General features: G+C 41.7%; 2 protein-coding genes across 3 annotated transcripts in view; one reads left to right on the top strand and one right to left on the bottom strand.

The window, feature by feature from the left end:
• Positions 1–12,306, bottom strand: part of col4a2 (collagen, type IV, alpha 2) — a 72,048-nt gene extending 59,742 nt beyond the window's left edge. Inside the window, 3 exon segments of the mRNA XM_037789936.1 lie at positions 11,640–11,691; positions 11,778–11,895; positions 12,142–12,306. Of these exon segments, the coding sequence (XP_037645864.1) occupies positions 11,640–11,691; positions 11,778–11,827 (102 nt within the window). The 5' untranslated portion in view covers positions 11,828–11,895; positions 12,142–12,306.
• Positions 12,307–12,442: 136 nt separating this feature from the next.
• col4a1 (collagen, type IV, alpha 1) overlaps positions 12,443–27,836 on the top strand; it is a 39,710-nt gene continuing 24,316 nt past the window's right edge. For both annotated transcript variants that reach the window (XM_037789937.1, XM_037789938.1), the window contains exon 1: positions 12,443–12,662. In XM_037789937.1, the coding sequence (XP_037645865.1) occupies positions 12,588–12,662 (75 nt within the window). In that variant the 5' untranslated portion in view covers positions 12,443–12,587. The remainder of the gene's footprint in view (positions 12,663–27,836) is intronic.

Below are 27,836 nucleotides of genomic sequence, written 5' to 3'. Positions count from 1 at the left end.
AATAATTCAGTCTAATCAATTAGGCCACAGCTGGGATGGAAATGGTCTGTCTCCATTCCAGAAGAAAAAATGTGTGAAGCCCGAGAGTGAGATCCGTGAATGGTTATGTTCCTGCTTGATGAGATATCATAGTTGTGACGTGATGGAAGGCCTACATACCGCAGGACATGACTAGTTCCAGTCTACACATCAGTGCATCACCAAAATAACGAACCATAAATCAAATTCAAACAAATGACTCCAGAAATGTAATCACCACGTGGGCACCTGTTGAACCAAACAGCACGTAATATAACAAGCCCAGAGTCATTTTGTGCGAGTACGTACTGTCTTTGTGTAAACACAGCTGAAACAATCCTTCCATCTGAGCTCACTGAGAAAACTCACCTCCACTGAGGAGAGACAGACGACCAGAGACGCACGTGTAGGATGAAGACACGAGGGGGGAGGAGGGGGAGCTGAAATGTGAAGGAGACAAGCTGAGAGAGGAAGAGAAAAAGAGAGGGAGGACAGACCGTCTGCCAAGTGTCCCTTTCAGAGATAGATGGAGAGAGAGCGAGGGACAGAAGACAGGGGAGATAGACATCAGGGCCCAAATGAGGCTATAAAAGGAAGTGAGGGACGGAGCTGTAGAGAGACTGAAGCCTGGGAGGACTGGGAGGAATTCTTTCAGCACAGTCTGATGGGACCCCTGTGTCTCTCTATTAATCACTGTGAGATGGAGTAAGGGCAAAGGACAGGGGCGGATATATATACACTATATAGGGATTTTCCAGAGGCAACGTCCACAATGAATTTACTTCCGAACTTCATTCCATGTCAAATAAAAGTTAGTTTAAACTGCTGGAATTTACTACAGCAAGTTGCATTTACACAAAGCACTGATTTACTGTTACTGGCAAATAAGATGATGTGGCTTTCCTTAAAAAAAAAACTTAATATCAAACAAAGTTGAATATATGAACTATTCAATAAAAATGATCTGTGAAATCCACATTAATTTACTGTGTTAAGTTCTGTAACACTATTTCACAGTAGAATATTGTGCTTTCATTTGAAAATTACAGTAAAGATCAAAGATTTACTGTGAAAATCCCAGTAATGAAGTCACTACTGTAGAAAAATTACAGTAACAGACATTGTACCATAGAAAATCACAGTAACCAACTACAAAATGCATTTCCTGCAGAAAATGCATTGTGAATGCTGACAGCTGAAATGCATTTCAAAGCATTGATGGAAATGCAGAAATGAAAAATGAATTGCTTGAAAAATCTTGAAGCGTAAAAGTCATTGCACTGCAGATGTCGGGACTAGATATACAAGGTATGTGGAGATGTGGCATCACTGTTACCATTCTGCCACTGAACATCCGGACAGAGTTGAAATGTACTGCACCACTGAAATAGTAAAGGCTGTCGTAGAACTAGATTCACAAAATCTCCACCCCCAAAACCAAAAACCGTGGGAACCATGAGTGTTGTGGGTTGCGCTGGATCACATCAGCCTGTCAAAGCCCAAGGTCACTGGAGATTGTTCCTATAGCTGCAGGCTAACATGTTAAAGTAAAGTCAGTGTTAAGGTATTGAAGACTATATGGGTAGACCCCTAAATCTCCACGCCCAAAAACCATGCTTGTGAACCATGATAGTTGTTGTGGGTTGCGCTGGTCCACATCAGTCTCGACCCTTTGGGCATCATGAAGCCCAAGGCTGCTGGACATGGTTCTCATGGAAATTACTGTTTTTACTTTTATCTTATAGTTACAAGATTGTTAAATAAAGACATTAAAATACTGTGATTTATTTTACAGTAAGTTACTTGTCAATTGCTGCCAGTTAATTACTTAGATGTTTTTTAAAGTTAAGCCCAAATTATACTTTCCGCATCTGCGAGTACGCAAGGGTCTGCGTGACGTAAATTTCGTCATCAGAGGGTGTACGCGCAGGCTTTGTGCGGACGTCCACATACCTCCAAGTTCTTGTGACCGAGAGGACTCGTCAGTGAGCGGCCGCACACGCCACTTTCTTGCTTTCTGCGCTTTTTTTTTTTTTTTTTTATGTGTGCGCTAAAAACAACAGACCAAGCATTTCTTCTTCTTGCATGAAAGTTGTCATTTTGATTTGATTCGTAGCACGCGTCTTCCAAGTGGACTCCAGAAAGTAGTATAAACTGAACTACTATGCGTTTGTCGTGTCCGCAGCTGTCCGTGTACGCGTCCACTTTGGAGTATATATAAGGCCCTTAAGTTACTTCATAATTGCTGCTAGTTAATGACTGTGAATTTCCCGGTAAGTTTCTTACAGTGGGGTGACAACATCTTGTTTGGTGTTGAAGACTATTGTACATTCTACTGTATAAGTACATGTACTTCCAAGTGAAGACTGAAGAACATGGGTAAAAGTGTGTTAAATGCACCCAGAGATATGAAGGATAGCTGCCACATGGAGCTGGAATGAGTCATCTATTAAGCAAATACTCAACAGCCAAACAATTGGCAACTATTTGATTGATTTATTAATTGTTTGAGTCAGTTTTCAAGCAAAAATATTCAGGATTTGCTGATTTTATTTGTCATAAGATAGAAGACAAAGAAAAGCCACAAATCCTGATGATTTTGTAATTGACTAATTGAGGGAATAATTGGCAGATTTATTGATACTAAAAGTTGTTAGTTTCATCCCATGAGAGATAGAGATCAACTGTATGGCATAAACCTTGACAGTGTATTGTTATATTGCCCAAACACAGTACTGTATATACTTCCAAAATGAAAGTGCATTGGTATGTACAGATACGGTTTTCTGAAATGGAAGTCTAAGTACTATTTCTGTGAGAAAGACAGTGAGAGAGACATAGAGTTTGTGTGTGTAAGTGTGTGTGTGTGTGCGCGCACACATAAAGTACAGTATGCATTACAGCAGGGCAGTGGTACTGCTGCCGGTCACACATGACTGGGAATGAAAATGAAGCATGAAGAGTGATTATCCATGATAACACCACTGGTATTCCTATATGTGCCCATGGGGTATTGAACTTTGACGTATTTTCACATCATTATAACGTCTAAATAACAATAAAATACTATGTTTAAATGTCTTTATGCCAACAAAAGGACTGATGGAGACAGACTCGGTGCAAAATGACTGTATACAAGCGTCAGTACACTCTATGCACATGTATACATTATGTCTGTGTGTAGATTAACAGCAGACAACCATTTGAATCAGCGTGCAGTGCTGTCGGGTCTCAGGACGGACTGTAAAGATACAGTAACGTGATCGAAGGCTGTGCAATAATTTAAAGGACATGGATCGATGTTCAGAGATGGGATCAAACCACAGAGACCACACAGAACCCAGGTAACGTCACTAGTTGGCACACATGAATACTTTAGAGATAAATTATAGACTGTATATACATTATAAACAGTCTAGGAGTTTAGTGTATTTAAAGTTTACTGTATATAAAGTGTGTGAAGACTTTGAGGACCAGAACAGATTCAAAACAGATTGTCAAATACAGAAGTTCAGACTGTCATCACGCTCTTACACATCACATATACATTGCCATCGCTTTCTCATGCTGCTTCACGTACAGTATGAACGAGTTCACATTGTGAATATACAACTCTGGAGTAGTCAAACTATGTGGGGTCCAGTAGGGTTGTAAAAAAGAAACTCTTGACACATTTAACTCCACCCCGTTTCCTTTTCCTGTTTAGAGAGCTTCTCTGGATAATCTATTTTCTCTTCACACAATTCTCTGGACTCAGGATGTTTCCCATAAAACCCAACTTTACTAAGCCCACAGATAAACACAGCCCACGCTCTCTGCACGTGTGAGAAAGAAAATTAGGCGCACACACTCACACATCCTGCCAATGAGGGTGAGCAAATTGGCTGACTAATTCAAGACACCTTTCAATGCCCCACAAGAAACTCCAAACAAATCTCGTGCAGATTTACTGACCTGTTAATCTTGATCATAACGCTTTCAACCGTGTTCATGATTGTACGTGTCTGCGTGTTTAAAGGAGGCAATTTGTACACCAATGGGGGAAAACAGCCAAGCTCACCAGGCCTTTCCTCAATATCACAATGCCGGACCACAGAGACTAATCAAATAATCACCACCACAAAGTCACATTTCAGCTGTTCCTGAGGAAACAATACTTAAGCAAACAAAAGACACACATACTGTACATCCATTCACATGGGAGCGCACACGCACGTGCTTTTCAGACAAACGTCACGCAGTAAAAATGCAGAAAGGTCAGAGAGGTCTGTCTGAGGTGAGGGCAACACCTCGGTGGAAAATGAATGCCACAACACACGCACACACATCCATGCTTGCACACACCAGTGACAGGGAAGCCCCACACATGGGCTTCTCATCCGAGGCCGCGGCTTCCTGCAGCACAGCACAATGGGCTCTTCCCATGATTGTTACAGCCAAACACTCTCTATATCACAGCCACTATTTTGGCAGGGGATGTGCTGGTCATTTTTTCTATCCTTATCACAGGCAGACATCTTCCCCCTCGCCCCGGACACACGCCTTCCTCTACCATAAAACAATCACGTTCGAGAGGTCAGTCACGTGTCTGCTTTCCATCGGGTGACCCCCATCACACAGCACTCATTCACATTTAGACTTATGCTTTCAAACTTTCCCAGATGAACTGCACGGCTGTGTAACCAATGTTAACTGCATTTCCATCATTTGCATCTTTTTCCTATTCTCTTATGGATATTCACAACATACTCAATTTGATTTAGTTTGACCATGTGGTTGCAAAGGGAATCGTGCCAGAAAGGCACATGCAGAAACAACATTTATCACAATCATCCACTTAGCTGGTAATTGCTAAAGCAGATGTTGCTGCTGGGCTTCCAGGTACTGCAGGAATTTGTAGCCAAAAACGTCTCTTCCACAGTCACAGACCAAATTCCCACAACTCAGACTTCCTCTTGCCAGCATCATCCCCTCATTCCATCGCGCTCAAACACATCTTGAAATATATTCTCAAACACACGAGAATCAGAACCTCTCAAAGGGTGCTATACGAAACATCCTGTTAACATTACTGCCTTAAGAGCCTTCCTTCCTTCGCCAACGGATACTGATAAACGGTATTTGTGTGCATGGTTTATGTGCGTGTGTGACGGAGACAGGGGGGCACGAAGAAGGCAGAGCAGGAAATCCAGAAAATAGGATCCTCTGATGTACCGTGGAAACGGTCCCCAAGGCCCTGTAATGTGTCAACTCAGAGTCAAAGCAGGTATGACCGACAAAACTGATGTTAAGGGTTCAGTATGCTTCAAACAAACTAGTTTGTAGGAAGTGTCGCTCAAACACTGAAGGGGAAATGCGAATAACTGTTCCACATGGCCACACTTCAAGGTGGGTTGAAAAATTTGTCATGATAAATGGGGGGAACTCAATTAATCAGTCAGTCAATCCAGTGATTATCAAGCAAAAATGCTAAATATTTGTTGGTACCAGTTTGTCAAATGTAAGGATTTGATATTTTTAACATAAATTGTAGTTAACTAAATTGGGTTTTGGACTGTTGGTCAGACAAAACAAGACATTTTGAAACACTGGGAAATGTTGATAAATGAATCGAGAAAATAATCGGCACATTGATCAATAATGAAAGTAATCGTTAGTTGCAGCCCTAGTGGGCATGCTTGTCAGATTGTCGGTTTCAGTTACAAAAGTTGGTGGATGTGCTTCTAGTGTGAAGCACACTGAGGGCTTTAAAGGGATAGTTCAGGTGTTTTGAAGTGGAGTTGTACGAGATACTTAACCATAGTTAGTGTATTGCTACTGTAGACAGCGGTTGGCGCACCCCCACTGAAGCCGTTGTATCCATCTAGCTCTCGCCAAAGCCACCAGACTCCATTGAACATTTTTTTTTAATTTTACCTTGCAGAAGACGGGGGTTGCCGCTGCCTCGATCGGTTAGTTTGTTTGTGCTATTATATGACTTTGGTGAATCTGAACTAACCAAAGTCACACAATAACACAAACAAACTAACCGATCGAGGCAGCGATAGACCAGCAACTCCCATGTTCTGCACAGTAAAATTACAGCTTTTTTCAATAGAATATGGCTGCTTTGGCGAGAGCATAGATAACAGCTTCAGTTCCCCGTTGGAAACATAGACTGTATTGCTGTCTCACGGCAAGGTAAACTGGCGAAAATATTCTACATATAGCGTACACTCCTCCGCACCGTTCTTTTAGGTGGCTAAAATGCGTTTTGCTGCCGGCCCCGTCCACACCAGTACATTGCATTGCTCCCGTGTGGTAACTCCTGTATGTTTCTCCAAACTGGGGATATGCCGACCGTCATCTACTGTAGGTAATATGGATAAGCACCTCATACAACCCCACTTCAAAACACTCAAACTATCACTTTAAGGTGGCATTCTACTACATCAGAACTTCTTGTTGGGTTGTCGAACAGCTTTGGGAAACCCCTCCTCCCAACACTTTTCCAACATCGGAATCGGGGAGGCTGCTTCCAACAATTTCCATAACTTTCCAAATCTGACAATTTCACACTCACGTCACGCTGTGATTGGCCAGCAGTGCAGACGTGAGAAAAGGTTTGAACTTCTCTCTCAATATCTCTTTTTTCATTCATTACACAACTATTTCTGTCACTTGTTGTGTTTACAACCGAATGCAACACTTTGCTATGCCAGGAAAGACTGTCGGAAAATGTGTGCTGCTAAGCAAACCCCATATTTAAATAATTATCGTGTCTCCCCTCTCTCCATAACGGGTGAAAAGCCGCCTTCGAGTGCGGCCAGTTGGAAAACAAACAAACAGATATGCCATCTGATGTGTGCAATACTTTTCTAGTCCTGATAACTGAGGCTTGTGCAACTCAGTGCGCTAACAGACTGAGTCACATCGCACCCCGTGTGGAGTCACACTTGTTTACAAAGTAAAGAAGGAACGTGGAAATAATGAAAATAACAAATTAATTCCCACATGCAAAATATCTTGAGAATAACATTTTCAATGGGAAGGGGAATTCCAAATGTAAAACGTCACATGGAGGCGGATGGTGGGAAACAGTTGTTTAACACGGAGGCGGGGATCTGGTTCAAAGAACTGAAACAGTCCCGTGAGTCAGATTTGGCTATTAAACAGAAACATGTTTTCTGAGAAGCAGATTGAGAAATTCGGTGGGATGGGAAACCTCAGAGTGTAATGTTTCCTTGGTTACCATTCACCCTTTTTACAATCATTACCTCATTACCTAAAGATCGTAACAGCTGAAACTGACTCCTTGTTATCCTTTCAACAGCTTCTTTAATGTGCACAGACGGAGGTGTTTTACCGAAAAGTCAGATGCTGGTTGTACGTCACACCCAGAAACTGAAGCTATTTTGTTCTAAGCTATTTGTATAATCAATGTGAGCTATTTTTTTCCATTTGATAGTTAACAGCCTGCACAGAGCACATGGATGGTACAAATCTAAAATTAGACTTCCAGTACCACCGCCTTGGAGCAAAGCTACACAATACACAGAGGAGCTGAGCTGTGTCACCCGCTTTTAAACGAGGCCTGACCAAATCTGATAAAAGCAAGAGACAACGGGCCTTTTCATCCCACCCAAGAAAGTAACTTGTTCATCCAGGAGCCTTAAATATGATATCAAATGTCTGACAGAACCACCGGCCATCTGTCAAGCTGCAACAAACAAACGCAAAAGCAAAACACACTCACGTGCTGCACGCTCACAAACACTTAAAGAGTGCACACATGGATTCTGCATCATGTGCGTGCGCTTTCCTTTCCTTTCATCAAGCCCACATTGGATGGAAAAACAAAGTAGGTCATGCAAAGTCAGTAGGTGTGGAGGGAGAGGATAAAAAGTAATTGGGCTATTACCTTGGAGCAAACATTAGAATTGTTTAATGAAACATCTGTGCTCTCTCTTTCACTTTCACCTTTATAACAATCCAAGTAAGGGTGTTTATGCATATGACGAAAAACAATAAATCCATTTACGTGAACTGGAAGGTTTTTTCCAAAGCAGAAACAGTGAACTTAAATGTCAACAAACAAGTAGAGCTGCTCCACTAATACTCAACATGACTTTTGTCCTACAACAAGAAGGCATGATGTGCATCCCAGTGGGTCCATTCACCGATAGATTCCTCTTCATTATCACCATATGAACGCCAGAATACTACATTCAGTGTGTTTCCATCCATCTGTTTTTAGGCACATTTTCAATTTGCAAATAAAAAAAACACTGATAATAGACAAAAAAAAAATCAATACACCACAAAAAAGTTTTTACACTTGGCTGAGCTGGAAAAGTTAGTGTATCAATAAAAGCAAAAAGGTTCGGAGCGATGAGAAGGCCGTAACATTCCTCAAATTAATACATGAAACAAACAGAAATGCCATATTTCCATCACATTTTCCACGTTGTACGTTTCTTCTTCTACAATGTTATAATGGTACTTGACTGGAGAATTAGTGCCACCAGCTGTTTATTTCGATGCCCCGAACGCCTAATATTCAAATAACAGTAGTGGATGGAAAAGCGCACAATGTCCCTTTTGCCAATTTACTGGAAATGTGTTTAAAATACAGTATGCGCTTTTTCGGAAACTTGGCTACGGCCACTGTTGATTTGCTAGTGTCTGTCATCAACTAGTCATCAATCTAGTTTCCACAGACCTCTAGAAAAATTACTTTAAACAAGTGAGTAGAGGGAGGTTCAGCATCAAGCTTTAGGGCATTTTGACAGGACATTAGGTTGCTGCAGGGACGTGGCCTTTGACCTCTCACTGACACAACTCTCATCAGTAGGACCCCATGATGGTGAATCTTTTTTTCAGTTTGGATTTAGGGACAAAACATCAAAGCACAGGGACATTTTATCCAGCCTTATGTGATTAAAGAGTCATTAATTAAAAAAAACAAAACATATTTGAATTCACATTAACAAAGGCATAAGTTTGGCTGCTTTAAAGGTACAGTGTGTAGGATACGGCGGCATTTAGTGGTGTGGTTGCAGATTGCAACCAACTGAGTACCCCTCCACTCACTGCTCCCTTTCCAAGACTGTGGTAACGTGAGCCGCCGAGTAACGCTGTTCGCCTCGCTCAGAGGTCATCCTTACCATAATAACACTACTTTAAGAGCAACGGAAGTCAGACGGCAGCTGGCGGTACCACAGTTTTGCCTACGTAACCTACGTTACTGCAGGTTCACAAGCGTGTTGGAGAACTACAGTGGCCTTTAGGTAACGTAAAAACAGGAAAGGCTCTCTCTAGAGCCAAAGTTTGGATTGTCTTTTCTGTGCTATTGTAGAAACATGGCGGAGAAACATGACGGACTCCGAGAAGATGAACTGCTCCCTATGTAGATTGTACACTAATGGAAACATAGCTATGTATATTATATTCAATTTCTGTTACTAGATCCTCTGACATGTTACACACTGTTCCTTTAAACCAGTGTTTTTTCAAGTTTTATCTTCTTTGATTACAAAATTCCCGCTTTGTGTTTTGCTGGACAGTGTTTCTTTCCTCAGCTACAGTGGAGGGATAGTAGCACAAAGAAGGAATTTCATACTAAAAAGGCAACAGCTTAGGAAGACACTAACTTGATTTGTCTAACTGAGACTGCTGAAATGTCATATTAGCGTCAGCTGAACTTTAGAATTATCTTTGCATAGAATTAGGACTGTGGATTATGTGGTAGGAAAGGGTCACTTCATGGCCAGTATGGACAGGAGGATTAATTAGAGCACCAGTATCACACACAGATATGAACACATGAGTATTGTTTTAAGACAGATTCTAAATTTTTTTTAGATCCGATCACACAGACCACATTCAGAGGTGGTCTGGGCCTTTTTAAATCTTTTATTTTGATGTTAATAAAAAAAATGCACCCGAATTCACGAATATGTAGGATATTACTACTGACAATCATGTAAAATTATGTCACAACGTCTGCTGTATTAGCTTTGTGTTGAGCCAGGTGTGAACAGATGTACTTAAAGCTGTCTACTTGTGATCGGATCACTCAGGACGCGGGTTAATGCCAGGTCTGAACAGGGCCTTAGTCGACTAACACTCATACGATTATGTTGACTAATCGATTAGTTGATTTAATCGACAGATCTGTGAAACTGAGTTTCTCCACAAATAATCACACAAAAGCACCACTTTAAATCTTGTGTTCACCAGAGATGTGCTCGTAAGTTTCTTAGGAATGAGTCATTCAGCATGAAAAAGCATAAAAAATTACAAATCTACTATAGAAATCTTTGTGACTAAGACCAAAATGACCGATCAGTCACCTAATCGACTAGGAGGCAGCAGTCCTATTTGCAATAATGTAACTTTGGTTCTTTAAAGCTTCAGTAGGCAGAAGGTTTTTGGCATCATTGGGCAAAAATTCCATAATAACCTTTCAGCGTATTGTAATTCAAGTGCTCTGAGAGAAAACTAGACTTCTGCACCTCCTCATGGCTCTGTTTTCAGGCTTTAAAACATCTAGCCCGTGACGGGAGACTTTGGCCAATCACAGGTCATTTCAGAGAGAGCGTTCCTATTGAGCGTTCCTATTGGCTGTGCTCTGGCTGGTGGGCGGTGCTTGGTATTTTCTCAACTGTTCTCAACATAGCTGCCGGCTCACGAACTTTCTCATTTTACAGCTAAACAGTACACTACAAGATGTTTCTGAAAACATTTGAGGTGAGAAATAGGCATTACAGTAACAGAATATTGATTCATATTCGATCAGCGCTGCCTACTTTGATCGTCTGGTCGGAGTTCACAAATGATTGACAGTTGCTCAGCGATGGCAAGGCTCCAGCTCGGCTCTGATTGGTTGTTTCCCTCCTGTCTGTGAAATCTTACAGATGCCATTAAGAGCACCGGAGGACACCGGAGGCACCTGATTTTTTTTCAGATTACCTGTCTCATGCATTACTATCAGGATATAGTGACCATTTTATAAAAATATTCATATAATATAAAAAATATTATATTCTACCCACTGCAGCTTTAAATACTGACAGACAGAATGACCGACACACATAAAAGAATAGCGCATACCTTTCTCATTAAGGAGAGCATTGGTTGAAGTTACTTTCTATCATATGAGCACAGCACGCCATGGTAAATTTGTACTCATAAAGCTCAGCATCTTGTCATCATGCCTGCACAGGTCATGACCCCACCCCTCAATCCCTGCCAGGTAAAGGATCAAGCAAAGCACATCATATAGTAGCCCTACATAAAAAAAAAAAACATTTCTGTTTCAGCTTGCAAAAGCAAAACAGAGTGGATGTAATTTAAGCCACTTAAGTTTCGCCATGAGTGGTTTCACAAGAAGGACCTGTTTTGGGCTTTACTGTTATTTACCAGCATGCAAAGCCAAGAACCCTCCTACAGGAGGAACTCCCCTAAACCAGACACTCCCACGGTCTGCATGTGTCTACAGAGCAGCTCCAACAGAGACAAACCGAGCCCGGACACACTCTCAGGTTCAGTTTTGCACCTTGATCACCAATTGCAGTTTGCAAGATAAAGTTTACAAGCAAAAAAATCAGAAACACGTGGTGGGTGGAGGGCAAACTTACTGCGTTGACTCCTGAAGCGAGGATGGCCAAGGAGAGGCACAGGAGCAGCAGCCTGCAGTCAATGCAAATCACAGCGTTAATAACCTGATCAATAAATCCTGCGGTGATGATGATTATGAAGTGAAATGTTCCGCTCACCTCAGATCCTTCAGTCCTCTGTTGTGTTGTCCTTGCATGGTCCCACTCATGCGCAATGCACCGCAAAAACTTCTGTCTTCCACTTTGTAGAGACGCTTCTACAGCATGTCTGCCCGACCTGATATCATGCAACACCAACACCCTTAACGTTAATAATGTCTATACTCATGAGTCCACACATTTCACCCGACTGGTTGGTGTATAAAAACATGCACAACTTTATTATTTTCTGCTGTAAATAAGTACCTCACACATCAAAGTGCTGCGCGTAAAAGCTGCGCTCTTCTGGAACAGTTGCAATGATAAATCCACGACTATATATGTCATTCATTTTCCATCACCTTGATAAAAATCTGCTACTTACAGTCACCTCAGGGTGTCTTGCGTGCGTTGGTAAGGTGGAGGAAGTGGATATCACGGGGCTGGAGAAAAAGTTGCACAAACAGTTACCCTCTGTTGCACCAAAAACCTGCTTCAAATATTGTCACAAAAACACACCAAAGTGTGCCCGAGTACAGTTCCCTCTCCTTACCGAGAAAAGTCAAAGTGTTTGTAACAGCAGGGTTGAGTTTGTGTGCAATGGGCGAGAGGGTTGTCGTTTTTTGGAGATGGGGGGGGGTGTGGTTGGTGCAGCAGAAAACAAGACCAAGTTGCATTCATCCCAACCTCATATCGTCTCGGACAAAGATGCAGCCCAACGTGCTGTCCGTGCTCAGCCGATAAGAATCACCTGAAGAAAAGAGGACGAGAAAGCGAGCGACCAAGGTGGTTGTTTTTGGGCACTCTCTGCACAGTTGCGCACCGGCCACGATGCTGTTACCGTCCGGTACCCTGCTGCTGCTGCTGGCGGCTCTCTGCTCCACTGTAGACCTGACATGGGCTGAGGTGAGTGGATGAGGCATCTATATAACACTGTGGGGAGCTTAAAAGTATACTTGCGCATTATTGGATTAAGTTAATTCATGTGCACAACTTTCAGGATGATTTAGACTTTCTTTGTGTAGCTTTAGACAAAGTAAGCACACATCTATCCAGTATACTGTATAGCCAATATAATGTAGTTTATAGTCTGTGTGCAACCAGCTGTTTTTCTTGGACGAATTCAGTCTGTTTAATCAATTTCTATGCTCATTATGTGTGATAGAGCTTTAGTCTTTTGATGAAACAGACACATTTCAGTGTTTCTGTGTCATCGAGATGCACGCTCTTTATTTCAGATTTTTGTATTTAAATATGTATTTTTTTTTTATTATTATAGCACCGTAGTGTTTTTATGTGTCTTTCCCACAACTTGTTCTCTGTTTGGCTCTATGAGTCAGTTCTGAATACTTTGAGTTGATTCTACTCCCAGTCCAGCCTCCTCCACTTCTGCTGGAGAGGAGAGAGAGAGAGAGAGAGAGAGAGAGAGAGAGAGAGAGAGAGAGAGAGAGAGAGAGAAGAGGGTGGGGCTGAGTTCCTACAGTAGCTGGGGCGTGTGTGTGTGTGTGTGTGTGTGTGTGTGTGTGTGTTAAAGAGAGAGGTAATCATTGGTATGTTTAGATAATCCAATAAACCTTTCATGAATATGTCTCTTTAGAATAGAGACAAACTTTTTTTATGCTCTTAATGGATTTCTTCCACAGTCCAGACAGCCAGAAGAGATATGTGTCCCTGTTAGTCTGTGTTGCTATTGGTGATAGGCCTCCATGATGCAAAGTTGCTCAATTCCATTGCAAATAAATTGATATAAGGATCATCAGGGAGAACGCCTATACAGTAAAAGCTGTTTTAGATACTGATCTCTTCTCTCAAATTACAAAGAAAGATATTTGCCATGAAACATGTTTAGAAATTCGAATGTAAAGAATCTAATGTTCCCATAAAATGTCCACGGGTCCAAGGGAAGTGGAACTAGCTATATGATTTCAACCCAATTCGCATTAAGTTTACGCAATAAGAAAGCCACATTTTACTCAGTAAATCTTTCTCAGGGCAACATTTTTGTTGGGAATTTCACAGCTAGACTACAGTAGGTTGTCTCACACATGAACAAGGAATTGGCCATTTTTGGATACATTTCCAGATATTCAAAAGTAGATAATCATTGAGTGTAAAACAGCAGTGGAGGAGAAAAACTGGTGCTTCAAGTCTCCCCTGAGAACAGAAACAGTTTAGAGTCTTGCTGCTCTGTATGTTCATGTATTTGTGGAGATCCGTTTGTTGAAATATACATAACTACAGGGGCTACCTTCTGCTGAAAGGCTTGTCAGATGTGATGCTTCATGTTGAAGTGTGGGTGGAGATTGCAGCGGAAACATCTCTCACAGGAGTAGCAGAAATCCAGGTGAGGGGGAGGAAAACATTGGTGGACTGTGTCAAGTGTAAAGATGAGGAAAAACAGGCTGTTAATCAGTTAGTGTTATTGCACAATGATGGAGCCATGATGGTACAGAGGAAATTGACACCTCTCAAGGGAGGCCTGGTTATCATGTGGGGAGTTTCTCCATCTTCCGGGGTGTTTTAAGGATATATTTTCAGCTGTGATGGATTGTAGCTGCGGGCTGTCGTCAAAAAGTGCCAACAGAAAAAAAGAAAAGAAAGAATGATCCACATGTTAAATGTCCCTTTCCCCAGATGTTTTATCAACAAAACAATCCTTATTCGCAATAGCGTATATTTCTCAATGCAGGCTGAGATATGATTCAGGGAGCTGCTGCGTAGGATAGTATATTGAGAGCCAACATATCAGGTTAAACAAAGCAGCAGAGGAAACTTTTATCCACTGCCGGCCAGGATTTAGAAGCACAAACAGGAGACAGACATAGGACATCTGGACAGAGGAGAGGAGAGGATGGGTGAGGAGGTGTATATCTGGCTGAACATCTTGTCGCTGATCAGATGACGCAAATGAAATTGGAGTAATTCAACATTCTGGATTTATTGTTAGGAGTTGCATATTTTCCCATCCACCCATGGGAGGTCCACAACAGGAAGTTTGTGATCCTGTCATCCAGAAACAGAATAGGGGCTTTCCTCATCAGTTAGATCCCGAACAACGACACAAAGGCTGAAATGCAGTTATTTCTTTACTTAATGTCCTCTTGCTTTTATGTCCTTCACCTTCATAAATGTTAATCCGATAAAAGAAATCAGTGTTTGGCCGATGTCCACGGGGCACTTCGGTGTGTTTATCTCTTCTTTGTCTCCACATACACAAGGACGAGACGCTGACTGAGTATCACTGTTGACACTAAGTGTCTCCTGTTTGGGCTCCTTCACAATCAGTAGGGCCAAACTGAGGCCAGCAGTGAATATACAATATAAACAATTCACGGTCAACCACTAATGCATGCAAGCACGCACAAATGTGATAACCCTGAGCCTCGCATGGGTTAGGGTGACTTTAGAGAGGTCATAATGGAAAGATAATGCAAGATTGCCTTCACCCTCTAAGGAGGAAACAACAAGCTAATATTTACATCTGTGTAGACCTTTGCTCCCAATATTTTCACCGCAGCATCTGATCCTGAGTATATTTCCCTGCTGTTTATATAATATCAACAGAATAGAGTTTGGTCTCCCCTGGCGGTCATTTAATCTAGTCAGAATGAGTCATTAGTAATTCCTAGAGGAGGAGGAGGAGGAGGAGGAAGAAGGGCAAATTAGCAGATTCTTGGAGAGAGTTTGTGTGTGGGATGTTGGATGGAGGGATTGGGAGAGGGGGTAGATGGTGGGAAAGACGAGCGTCCATGATGACGGCCATGATGTCCCAGGACAGGGCGAACCCAAGGGAGGATAAGCACAACTCAGATATGGAGGAAGCGGCACTGAGAGCTGTTAATCCCTGTCCAGCCTGAGGAATGTGTGTACATTGTCTGTTGAAAGCTAAGAATCATGCTCCCCACAAGTGCCGACAAGGCTGCTTGTAGTTCGGTCTAAGTCTGATCCTTTACAACAACCTCCTCCCCATCACCCCCCTACAGAGACAACAGCTGACCCTGACACCGTGACCGGCCACCAACCAAGCAATGCACCCTGGGAAGGCACAACCTGCCTGACCCCTGTCCCCCAGTGTTGTAAAAATGCCTACATTTGGAAGAGTTGTGATTGTGTTAGTGTCCCCGTATTTTGACAGGCGTCTTTGGGTGGCAAAGATAATTCTTCCCTGACCTTGATACTCAAGTAGTGTGGCAGGTATGCCCCACTTTCCGCCTGTGTGTGTTTCTCTCTGTGTGTTCTCTGCTGTCTGTGCCAAGTGAGGAGAGGATTAAATGGTGGTTAAGCACGGTAAAGCCCTTTTCAATTCCCTGTGGTCCAAACATCACCGAGAAGGCATTGCATTGAGATTTTACTTTTCACATATAAACCCCCGTCTTTTGTCCCACACTTGTATTTTTTCCGCACTTTAACTACCTCGAGATCAACTTGTGCTTATCCTCGAGATCGGTTACTTCCCCGAGGTGTATTGTTATGGTGAAAGTGCAATTTAGCCGTTTAACTGTGAAATTGGTGAGTCATAAATGTCATTTGTGGTTTGGACGGAGATGGCGTAATGGATACGTCTGTCTGACAGGGAGGTGGGAGGTGGAGAGTGATGGGGTGGCTTTTAGAGGAGGGAGAGAAGGAGGTGGCGAGGTTATAAGCCCCAGAAGTGGAGGAATGTGGGTCGGAGCCAGAGATGATACCCCGTAGCAAATCTTTTAGTCTCACTCTCTGGACTTTGACCTGCACTTCCACCCACCGTTGCCAAATTGTCCAACTGATGGAGGATAATAAAGACAGTGATGAGGGTATCATTAGATTTATGACTTTCTGTGTGTTTTTGTATTCGTCCACATGAAGTGAAGAGTTAAAATGTTGGCTGTCTCTTCCTTCAGCTGTTGTCTTTGTCCGTTATTGGCTTGAAAAGCTTCTGTCTTGGCTTCTGTGTCCTGCAAAGGACAGGTGCAAAACTACAGAAAATAGTGTTTCTTTCAGACAATATAAAGATGTGTTTAATCTGTGTGTTTGTGTTACATTCCAGGACAGTGCAATTCTGGGTCTGGGTGTGTCTGTAAATGGATTTGTGTGTGGGGAGGTTCGCAGTTACCTTGCCTGGCAGCTGGATTCTCACACGAGAATCGCGGGATCACACATCACACGAAAATCCATCTCATCAGGTTTCAAGTAATGCCTTTTTGTCCAGCAAGCCGGACCAAAGACCACTCAGCGTTCTTTCTAAATTCATATTTCTTTATTGAAGAGCAAAGAACGGCACTGAAGGCTTTTCTTGATGGAAAAGATGTTTTCGCTCTTCTCCCGACTGGCTTTGGCGAGAGTTTGATTGACAGATGGTTCATTCAAATGATCTGCTAAGTATTTTTTGAAAGAACCTGCTCTTTTCTAAACAGTTTCCAATGACGGCTTCTCAGATGGTTAACAAACCATCTGTTGGGTTAGGTAGGGTTAGGTTACTGGATTCAATGATCTGTTTAAGGTGAAGGTTTGCGTTGTTCACACATTAGTCTGTTCCCACATTAGTCTGCTCCCACATGACCTGACCAGATTCCACTTTGCATGTGCAATATACTTGGTTTGTCTAAGTTACTGCATCTTACTTATGCATTGTAATGCAGAGGAGAGTCTATTGATGGTACACATCTTTAACTACACCAGGATGCCTGGCAGAACCATTTTGAAGCCTCTATTATACAAGAAGCTATCACTTTATTTATAATTTTCTCAATATCCATGTTTATGATAAATATTAGTTGTATTCCATGCTTGATTATCTGACAATGGAAAGTTTAGGAAAGGTATGTGTGTGTGTAAAAATCCATCATACCAATGGCAACAATCAAAACGCACATTGGAGAGGCACTATTTCTATTTTTGGATTAAAGTGCCCCTCTTGTTCCTCTAATATAAATACACATGTTGAGCTGGATCTTCTCAGATAAACATCATAGAGTTCTCCCTCTGTCAACATGGCAGACTTTTCTACACAACTTATTTTCTTTTTAAGTCATTAACTTGCCTCTGATGCAGAAGAAGAAATGTTTAAAACAAAGCCTTCGAGTTTTTTTCTCCTCTTCCATATACTTCATGTCTTATTTGTGTAACTCACACTGCACAAGAAACGCCTTGGGGTATCTGATAGAGAAAGACAGTTTGTTCTTATAAAGAATCAAATAACTATAAAATCTGAGATGGCTTAAATGAACAGCTGATCCTTTATACAACAATGCAGAACTGAGTGTTCCTGTGCTGATGTCATACCAGCAGGTCAGTCAGGGTGGTTGTGGTTTGGCAAATGGGATGAAAATGATAAAAGATGAGAGACTGAGTTTTGGCAACAACAAAAAATCCTGCGGTGATAAACTCAATCGTTCTTGGACGTTGGTTAGATTCTATCTATTCTTGTCTGATAACATTATTCTCAAGCTGCGTCATTTTTACTGTCATGCCAAAACCTCTTGTTTCCAAAAAAGGAAAGCTTTCACTTTTTTCTCCCCAACTCTTCAGGAAAGAGTTTTTCTTTCTCTTTCATTTCACTTTAATGCAGCCTACCATCATCTAAGTAGTTCAATCAAAGAGCTAAAGAAACACTGTAAGTGTTTGTGGCAAAAACATGTACTAAAGTCAGGAGGACATAGAACAAGTGAGATCATTGGAACACTTTTTAGAGTCAGATTATTGGTACTGTAGTTCCCTCACAACACATGTGACTACAACCATGGCAGGCCATGAAGACTTCTTTGGACATAGTGGATGTAGTCATTGTGACATCACCCATTGGTTTGTGGACTGCTGTTTTGAAACCTTGAGTGACACGAGAGGGTACAACTGAACGCTGAATAAAATAATTTTAGGCAACCAAATACGTTTCATTTAACTTTCCTGAACTGAAAACACACTGTGAAAGGGTTAAAGTTGTAAGACGAAACACAGACACCCAGACCGGACAACGCCGTGGTAGCGACCTGTCAATCACAAGGTAGCCACGACCTAAAGCATCCCCTGCTTTATGGTCTATCTGACTCTAAATGGGACCATAATTTACTAAATGAACATCATGTTGTATTGAAGAAGACTTGAAACTAGCGATTGAGACCATAAACTCATGTTTACAATGTTTACTGAGGTATAAATCAAGTGAAGCTCATTTTCTCATAGACTTCTATACAATCAGACTTCTTTTTGCAACCAGAGGAGTCGCCCCCTGCTGGCTGTTAGAAAGAATGCAAGTTTAAGGCACTTCTGCATTGGCTTCACTTTTCAGACCTCGGAGTTGCCCACTGGTCATTACACGTTACACAGTGTTACAGTGTTGTCTTGCCAAAGGGAGCTACACACCTCCAGATTCCTCTCTATCACACACTTATCTCACTCTTTTGAGACTGCAGATGAGAGAGCAAGGGACAAGGTTAGTTTGTGTGTTGAGTGTGTTAGTGATGGTAGATTGAACCAGGAAGCTGGATGTGCTGAAGACAGAGAGACACTTCCAGTAAGACCACATGATATTACAGATGACACAGGCACATGCTTCATATTTGTCCCATTAAAAGTTAACCGATTAATGCTGTTTCCAGAATGTGGCGTATGTGGTGTGTGGCGCCTTTCAACAAGTCTGAACGTTGGATGAATGGACACATTTCTTATTTCTGTCAGCTGAACATGACAGCGATGTCTGAAGTGGTGCAATCTGGTTTTTAACTCTCTTACACCTCACATATTCCTACACACTCTTAAGTGAGCGAGGGTTACTCTGTACTTTTACCAGACATGGTAATACTGGTCTGTTTTGGCACAGAATTTGCAGAGGAGGATTGATAGAAATAGCAGATCTGACTGTAATTCAGAGGACCTGAGAGTGCCTGTGTATCTATACCTAGAGCTTTGAACCTATTTCCTGGAAGAACAGATGCTGTATCCATCTACTCCTTATGTTGCTGCTGGCAGTTGTGCTATGTTGACTTGCTGGACAATGAGAATTGTTCATTTATGTAGCTGTTATTCTACTAAAGTATGCCAGAAAAAAGGGGCTTATCAGATAACTTTGAGTAGGAAATTAGCTAAGCCGGTCACATCCCGTGGTCCACATCAGGAGAAGAGGAGATATGTTAATCTTTCAATGCATAGCTGAGTCTAGGGGTAGATTAAGACATTTTAACGAGATACGAGAGCAGATCTGTTGTCAGGGTTCGGCATCTCCAAGGCCTCAGGGCGGGGAAATCTTCAAGTTACAGTCTCCATATGTCCAGACGGAAGTGATGTAACGGTGATGGAGGAGATAAGCAGAACAATAGAGAGCAGTTCTGTCTATTAGCTAGCTATCATCTTAAGTGTATGATAATGGGGTTAAAGAGCTCAATTAGTTTGTTGCAGACTTGAAAGTGAAGTGCAGGGATAAAGGCCGTCTTTCTCTGGTCCTTGGAATTTCCTCTCGCTCTCACACTTATTCTTACTCCTGCAGTGCCGCCTCAGTTATGTGTTTCTGATGTCAATGGTGAGGGGTAATTTCCTCATTGGGAACGCATAACACCAGCATACTTTGTGGGGAGCATGCACAAATGGAAAAGCCTTTGTTAAAAAGGATGTGTAATAGAGCTTACATGCGCACACACTTCCTGTACATGCATACTCCCTGATGGATGCATTGTGTCGCCCTGTATTACAGTGATGGTAATGCTGCTTTGTATAAATTACTAACTCATATTCCAGATGCTTCCATGTAACACGTGTGTGTGTTTTAAGAGAGAGCGAGGGACTTGGTTTTTATTTTCAGTTTTAGTTTTTGGCAGATGTTAGATGGCAATGTTGGTCAGTCAGTCGATCCACACTGAAATATCTCAACAACTACTGGATGGATTGTCACGAAGATCACACATTTGAGTTCCCCAGTGGATGAATGCTAATTTGGTGATTCCCTGACCTTTCCTCTTATTCCTCCAGCAGGGCAAAGTTATCAATACCTGTGAATGAATGAATCTATTTGGTGGATTGGCACAACATTTTTATACAGACATTCATGGAGGATGAGTCCTAATGACTTTGGTGTTTTTCCTTTAACACCTCCATGAGGTTGACATTTGGGGTTTTGAGCAACCTGACTTTAAATCATCCGGTCAAAACTTTTAATCATCCAATACTTTGGTTTATGACCAAATAACTGCAAAGCTGATCGCATTCCCAACAACCTCAGCTCTACTTTGTGTTTAGTGTTAATTAACATTAGCATGCTAACATGTTAAAGTAAAATAGTGAACATGGTGAACATTATATCTGCTTAACATCCGTGAATTAGCGTTATTATTAAACGTTAAATCTAATGGGGTGAAATGACCTTTTTCATGCAAGTTCATGAAATTAGCCGAGTAACACAACTGTGGGGGAAAAAAGTGAGTGTGAGAATATTCCAGATTGGATGTAATTGGTTGGTACAAAGTCACAGAGGTCATTCCTTGTCCTCACGTGCTGACACTGTTCCCAGATACCAGAGCTCTTGAGAGAGCTGCGAGTCTGACCCAACCCCTTCTTGTCTTTGTGAGCATAAAAGGCAAGGAAGAGGCCTTCCTCCTGAGAGAAAGAATGGCTTCCTAAACCCCACATCCTGTGGCACAGTGCTGCGTATTCACAGAGGAGCAACAGGCCGAGCTGAAGGACTCGGAGCTCCGCAGCCGCTCACATGAACTGAACTGGCTCTTTCTCAGAGAAAACAAACGTCTTAACAAAGTAACTGTTGCTTTCTCTCCCCCCCCCCGTCTCTCTCTGTTTCCACCACCCCCTGACCATGTTCTCCCTCTCACTGCCTCAATACCAGATTTGTTAGCAGAGAAAAACTGTTACAGTTTATTGTCAGATTTGATTTCTAGCTCATCCAAAACTGACACAGCTGCAGAAAAGATGAAGTGCAGAGGTAGAGAGCTTTCAATTTGATGTTTGTGTGTATTAGTCCTTGAACCGATCCTGTTCCTGTGGGATTGTAGAGGAATGTTCTTTACTGTGTGGAACAATAACTGCCCAGACCAGTGATGTGTGGGCACGTGAACAGAGCCCTGCACACAAAGCCCATCTCTCCCACTGGCTGAGACAACACAACTGTAACAAGATAAATCTCAGCTAGCTCGCCGGATTTCTCACTTCTCCACTTATGTTTTCTATGAGAGAGACACAGCATCTCCTGCATTTGAGCACTAAAAAGGTTCTTTTATCCTCAACAAAGAGCCGACGAGAGGGCAAAACTGCAATCAGCTGTTCCTGGTGTGCATGTGAAGTCTCCTCACTAAGGCCAAATGATTAGTAGCAGTCTTGCTTGATTTGTTAACGAGGTAACATTTCATTCACATGCACATAAACGCTCACATACCAAGAAAGAGCGGAGTTATCAAGATGACCTTTAAATTGAAAGCTCTCTTTGAATGTCTAAATCTTCTCTAATGGACTGGCCAGAGGTTACAGGTCAGCAGGATGAGCTTGTTAGGGTCATTTGTTCCTGGTCTAGATGGGATGCAGATGGACTAGCTGATTAAGAGAGGTCGGGGACCTTTGTGATCTAAGGCAGGGTTATTGTATAGGATCTGTTTGAAGCATTAACATGCTGTGGAATTTGCCTAAATGCAGTTGAGTGAAAGGGCGTCATGATAACTAAAGTACTGAATGGGCTTTTTAGGCCTCAACATTACCACACGTCTTATTTTCTCAACATGTACAGTGAGTGATGAGCAGAGAACAGTTTTCTGGAGTTGTCCCACATTGTGCCGGCCAGCATGGCCTGAGAAGTTGTCTAAAACAATTTTCCCATTTGTTGAGTTAATTTTTCATGTGAGACTTCCTGGTTGGACTGTACGGTGTTCTTGCTTCATGTCACATCTCCGCTGACATGTGCAAAAACTTCTGCAGTCCCAGAGGATGAGCTTTGTTTGCTGTTCTGTCCACAGTTGGCCATGTTTGGCTTCACTGTATTATAGTAGACTTGTGCTCATGTTAGCTCTCTGAATTTGTAGACCTGCGTGACGTTGATAAGTGGATGATATACTTGATGTTTTTTTTGGGTACGGATGCAGTTTTCTTAACTTTTAGACCCCACCACTTACAGCTGTTCTGGTCTCCTGGCCCCAAATTTGATGACAGGCAACATTAACCTGGTCACGCTTGGTCATGCATGAGCAGACTGGCGACTGACTGGTGTGTTTGTTCATTAACTCGTGTGTGTATGTGCATACGTTCCCATAAATCATTTGGTGTAAGCATTTGCTCAGTCATTTAATGTATTTACTTAGAATATTAGCTTTTCCCAGGGGATAAAGTTTTGATCTCACAAAGCTTGCTAAGTTTTACGGTATTCATTTTTTATTTTTGTGTTTACATCCATTGCATGTGTGTGTTTCTGCGCATCTGCATTTTTGTGCAGACATGATTTGGGCCTGTGTGTGTGTGTGAACAGCTCTCTGCAGATGCATCTGCTTTTGGTTACAGAAGCCCTGAATTATTTCTGCGGCGTAGATGAAAACCTGCTGCCTGCAGCCAGAACAGGACATGTATTACATCAAGTTGGTCTCAGCAAATGAGCACTACAGGACTCCTTAAATAAAGGAAACAGAAAACATAACCCTGTTTTATTGCACAATGTACAAATTAATATGTCTGTAAAAGACTCTCAACTTGGCCTTTGGTTTCTCTGGAGCATTGATGTGTAACCACTGTGTGTGTCTGTTGTTTGTAATGATAAATGAGATACGACCTTATCTCTTTTAGACATTTTGAGCAGTCAAGTGGTGCATTTGTTAATGGAATAGTTACACTTAGGTTTTTGTGTGAATTAAATGAGATACGATGTGCTAATTAGTGAGCTTTAAAGGTGCTATTAAGTGGACTTGCTACCTTTACACAGAGCCAGGCTAACTGCTTCCCCTTGTTTCCAGTCTTTGTGCTAAGTTAAGCTAATGAACTCTGGACGGTAATAATTAGCATACAGACATGAGAGTGGTAGGCTATAGATCTTCTCATCTAAAGGCCTTTATCTTGTTTTTTGTGTGATTAATTCGCACATAAATATATTTTTCAAACTGTTGTTTTTGTCATAAAAACTTTTAAACAGAATACGAATATTATGCGGCGAAAAAGCTACATACTTTTAGATTTTTTCCGAGCTTTCGCACCGCAAATAAAGGCATCAACCAATCAAGTTGTGCATTTTCTTTCTGTTTATTTGTCACGCCCCCCAGTGTGTAAAGGTCTTAACTTTCGGCAAGAAAGCAAATAAGTATATTTGCCAAAATATTTAACTATTTCTTTAAGCATCCCCAATAAAATCTATATTTTACCTATATTTTAATGTTGATTTCAGTGTAATGTACAGTGCATGTCCTTAGATATAACTATTCTTATTAAATTAATGCAACAAAAAGCCACTTCAGTTGGCTGTTCTTGTCTATCAGGGTTTGATTTAAGACTGAATTTCTCCACTTATATACTCTAATGTTAAATGGTGCTTTCATACATTCATTGTATGCGCTGAAAACAAGAGAATACAAAATATTGCTCAGAGAATCAAGCGCAGGAGCACTTAACATGAAAGATGGTTTCGCTTAACTTGATATCTATCTTGGCATTTAAAAAAAATGTCTCACATCGTACCATTCCAGCTTGTGAATGCACGCACACACAGACACACTCATGCTGTTTACAGAGCAAGTTGCACCAGGAGACTTGTCTTCCAAGTATGGCAGTCAGACAGAAAATTCCCCTCCTCCACTTCTATTCTCTCATCCAGCCTCTCAGTACCAGAGAAGGCCAGGAATGTAGAGCAGCTCAGTTCAACCCAGCCCAGTCTGAAATAACTTATCTATCCTCCTCCACTCATCTTTTATTATTTTAGTTTTTTCTGTTTATCTCACTCTCTCTCCTGTTTGAGTGTGTGTAGCCGAGGACTGTCATGGAAACAGCGTAGTTGTGGTCAGTAGCAACTGTGATCTTATTGACCGTGAAGAAAACCCACAAATAAAAACCTCAAAGCTGGAGTGAGTAAACAGTGCTGAGAAACTGACCTCATAGACTTTGATGTATGACATCAGAATCAGCTGAGCGGTACAGCTAGTGCAGGTGTGTGTTTTCTAGTGTGAATATTTTGTTGCTACATTTGTATTGCCTGTATATCGCAGTGTGCTCCATAACTGTGTCATTTAGTGTTGCTTAATGAGCCCTGCTGCCAAGAGAGATCCTTCTGACGTTTATGGAGTAAAGCTATCCTGATTGTCTCCATATGGAAGCCATCATCTGTGGTTTAATGCCATGAGCACGTCTTTACTGGGTGACTTACGCAGGTCAAACATCTTAGACCAACTACACCACTTTGGTAAAAGGAAACAGGAGCTTGTCAAGCTCACTTCAACACACAAAAGAAAGAAAAGAAAGTAAAAGAAAATATGCTGTGTAACTCTACTTGTTATTTCACTGTGGCACACTGAGTCCACAAAAGAACCCACATGTTGATGTGAAAGTTCATGGATACGTTCAATTTAACAACGTTGCACAATATTTTTTTGCGGGAAACAAAGCCAAAATCTCATCGGATGTCATTAAGAGTAATTAGATCAGCCAACTTGAAGTCAACCTAAACAGCCAAAGGCCCAAAACAAAGAACAAAATGTAAACACAAAACTAAGTGATGCAACAATATGGCTTGTGTACTTCTCCTCACAGGGGGAGGCTGGAGTTGGTTAGAGCCATGTGACAGTTTAGGGAGACAGTTTCATTTCTCTGCTTTACACCCAGACAAAATAACCAAGTCAGACTTTTGGGCTTTTGCTGCTACTAACTAGGGGTGGGGAAAATTGATGCAGAATAGTATTGATATTTTTCATGGCAATATTGCATTGATACACTGATGTCAAGTATTGATCTTTTTTTTTATATAAAAGCCTCTTAAGAGGGCGCTATTCTGTCTTTCAGAGAGTGTAGCAGGCTCAGTCTTAAAGCTAGAGTGATGTTTTGTTAGCTTGTCGGGAAGAACGCTAAATAACGCTCCAAAGTTACGCTAAATTTTGGCGAGGAAAAACTGGCATGTCCATTTTCAAAGGGGTCCCTTGACCTTTGACCTCAAGATATGCGAATGAAAATTCTGAGATGAACAGAGTAAAAACTGTATCTTGTTAGATAAAACAGATGTTGACAAACTGTATGATTTGCAGTTGAAAAAAGTTAATAAATCGCAATATACTGCAATATATCTTATCCCAATACTCAGTAAAATGTTTAAAATTACAATAAGATTGTGATAATATCGCATCGTGGGGCCTCTTGTGGTTCCCACCCCATGTGATAAATCCAGGCAGCAAAATATCACTAAGGTGCCCTCTAGATACCCCCAAGAAAGTAGTTCTGTGACTGATAATTGCCCTGGTGCTTGCATGAAACCCTGAATTCCTGAAAGTTATTGGGGGTAGAACTCCACAACAAACACTGTCATACTATGGCCCTCCTAATGGCTGGCCATGTTCACTAGCAAGTCGCTAACTTTGTCTGCTTGTTTGGTGCTGGTTGTGTAGCTTATTACAGTGGGTTCGTCGGCACCAGCACTCTGGAGTTCACACCAGACTCTTGTTAAGCTGCCAGTATACTCCATCAGAAGTGCTTAGGTGTGCGGATGTGTGTATAAGCTCAACAAAACTCCAGAATAGGAAGTAAAAATGGCAAGTTAGCTCGGTTATCTGGTTTCCCTCTCGGTGAGAGCCCATATCAGTGTGGAAGTGCGGAGGAGATAAACTGAGAGGGAATTCTCCAGTCAGATCATTTCTCTGGCTCCCTAGATTTTCACATTACTGGGTCAGGAAAACTTGTGTTTTCTTTTCTGAAAACAATAACAAAAACCACAGAAATCTGCAGCACTTGAGTCCTGATAAGGGCAGCCAGAACCTCTGACCATGTTAGCTTCATAACTTTAGATTAGGTCATGTGAATAAAGTGGCTGCTAAGAATCTTTAATTTGTCCAATTCATACAGTAATAAGTATCACAATCGCGATGCCTTGACTGAATCTCAAGATGCTCGCCTGATAAACATTACTGTATGTTGTACGACACGTCCTCCCACACCTCATGTGCTCAGGAGACCGCGGGGGTTTGTGAGATACTTCAGCCGTGGTGGGAGGTTATGGCAGGAATGTGGTGGGAATGTGTTGTCGTTTTAAAAAAAGTCTGTAGATGACATTGACCAGATGTTTGCGTGATCTTTAGTTTCCCTTAACATTGTAGGAAAGGCACATCCAGCTGTTGTCAATGTGGAGCACTCCAGTTAGTGATGGGGGAACGTTTCTACCCCCGTGTGGTTAAAATCAGTACTGCTGCAATAATACTGTCCATGAAACCTGTCTACAAAATGTATGCAGCTGGTTAAATTAATGAAAATATTGTAATTGTATCACACAAGATGAAAGATTCTAACATTTTAGGAAACATTTAAGCACACGTGCCACGTTTGGATGTTGGATGCAATAAATGAGGTGTGGATGTGCCCACTTTGGCAAGAAGAACAGGGTCAGTGAGTCATGCAGCCAGCTTGAGCTGCAAAGAAAGCGACCCTATTTGCAAGTTTGGGAAAATCCAGTACCCTTTGTGCAAGATGTAGTTAAGATGCCTCAAGTCTCTAACAGGATGTTTCATGAGAACCGTGAGGTCAGTAATGCAGTTTGATTCTGTGTGGTTAAGTCATGGTATTGTATTGATTGGTTGTGGAAAAGTCAGGACATTCTTTTCCCTGAAGGCCCCAAAGATATACAGTAATTAGGGTTTCAACCTTAATCCAGTACAGATTTGATTATAAGTAATGGCAACCAAGCAACAACGGCAGAAAAAGACAAGTGAATGCTGCAAATTAAGCAGCCTAAGCAGTTAGAGTAGAGATGAAGGTTCAGTCTTGGCCTTGGAAACCTTAGTTGACAAAACAATTTCAACTCAAGGGTCCATTTAGTCGCTGCTCTGGAGGTTTGGATTGTATCACACAATCTTCCTCGGCAGATGGAGTTTTCCCAGTTGTCATGGATTTGCAAATGTTTATATCTATCCAACTCCATCTGCTGGGGAAGATCGTGTGATTTAAACT

The sequence above is a fragment of the Sebastes umbrosus genome, chromosome 13, assembly GCF_015220745.1.
Source record: "Sebastes umbrosus isolate fSebUmb1 chromosome 13, fSebUmb1.pri, whole genome shotgun sequence".
Taxonomy (NCBI): Eukaryota; Metazoa; Chordata; class Actinopteri; order Perciformes; family Sebastidae; genus Sebastes; species Sebastes umbrosus.
The sequence above is the reverse complement of the archived record's forward strand: the minus strand, read 5'-3'. Positions and strand labels throughout refer to the sequence as shown.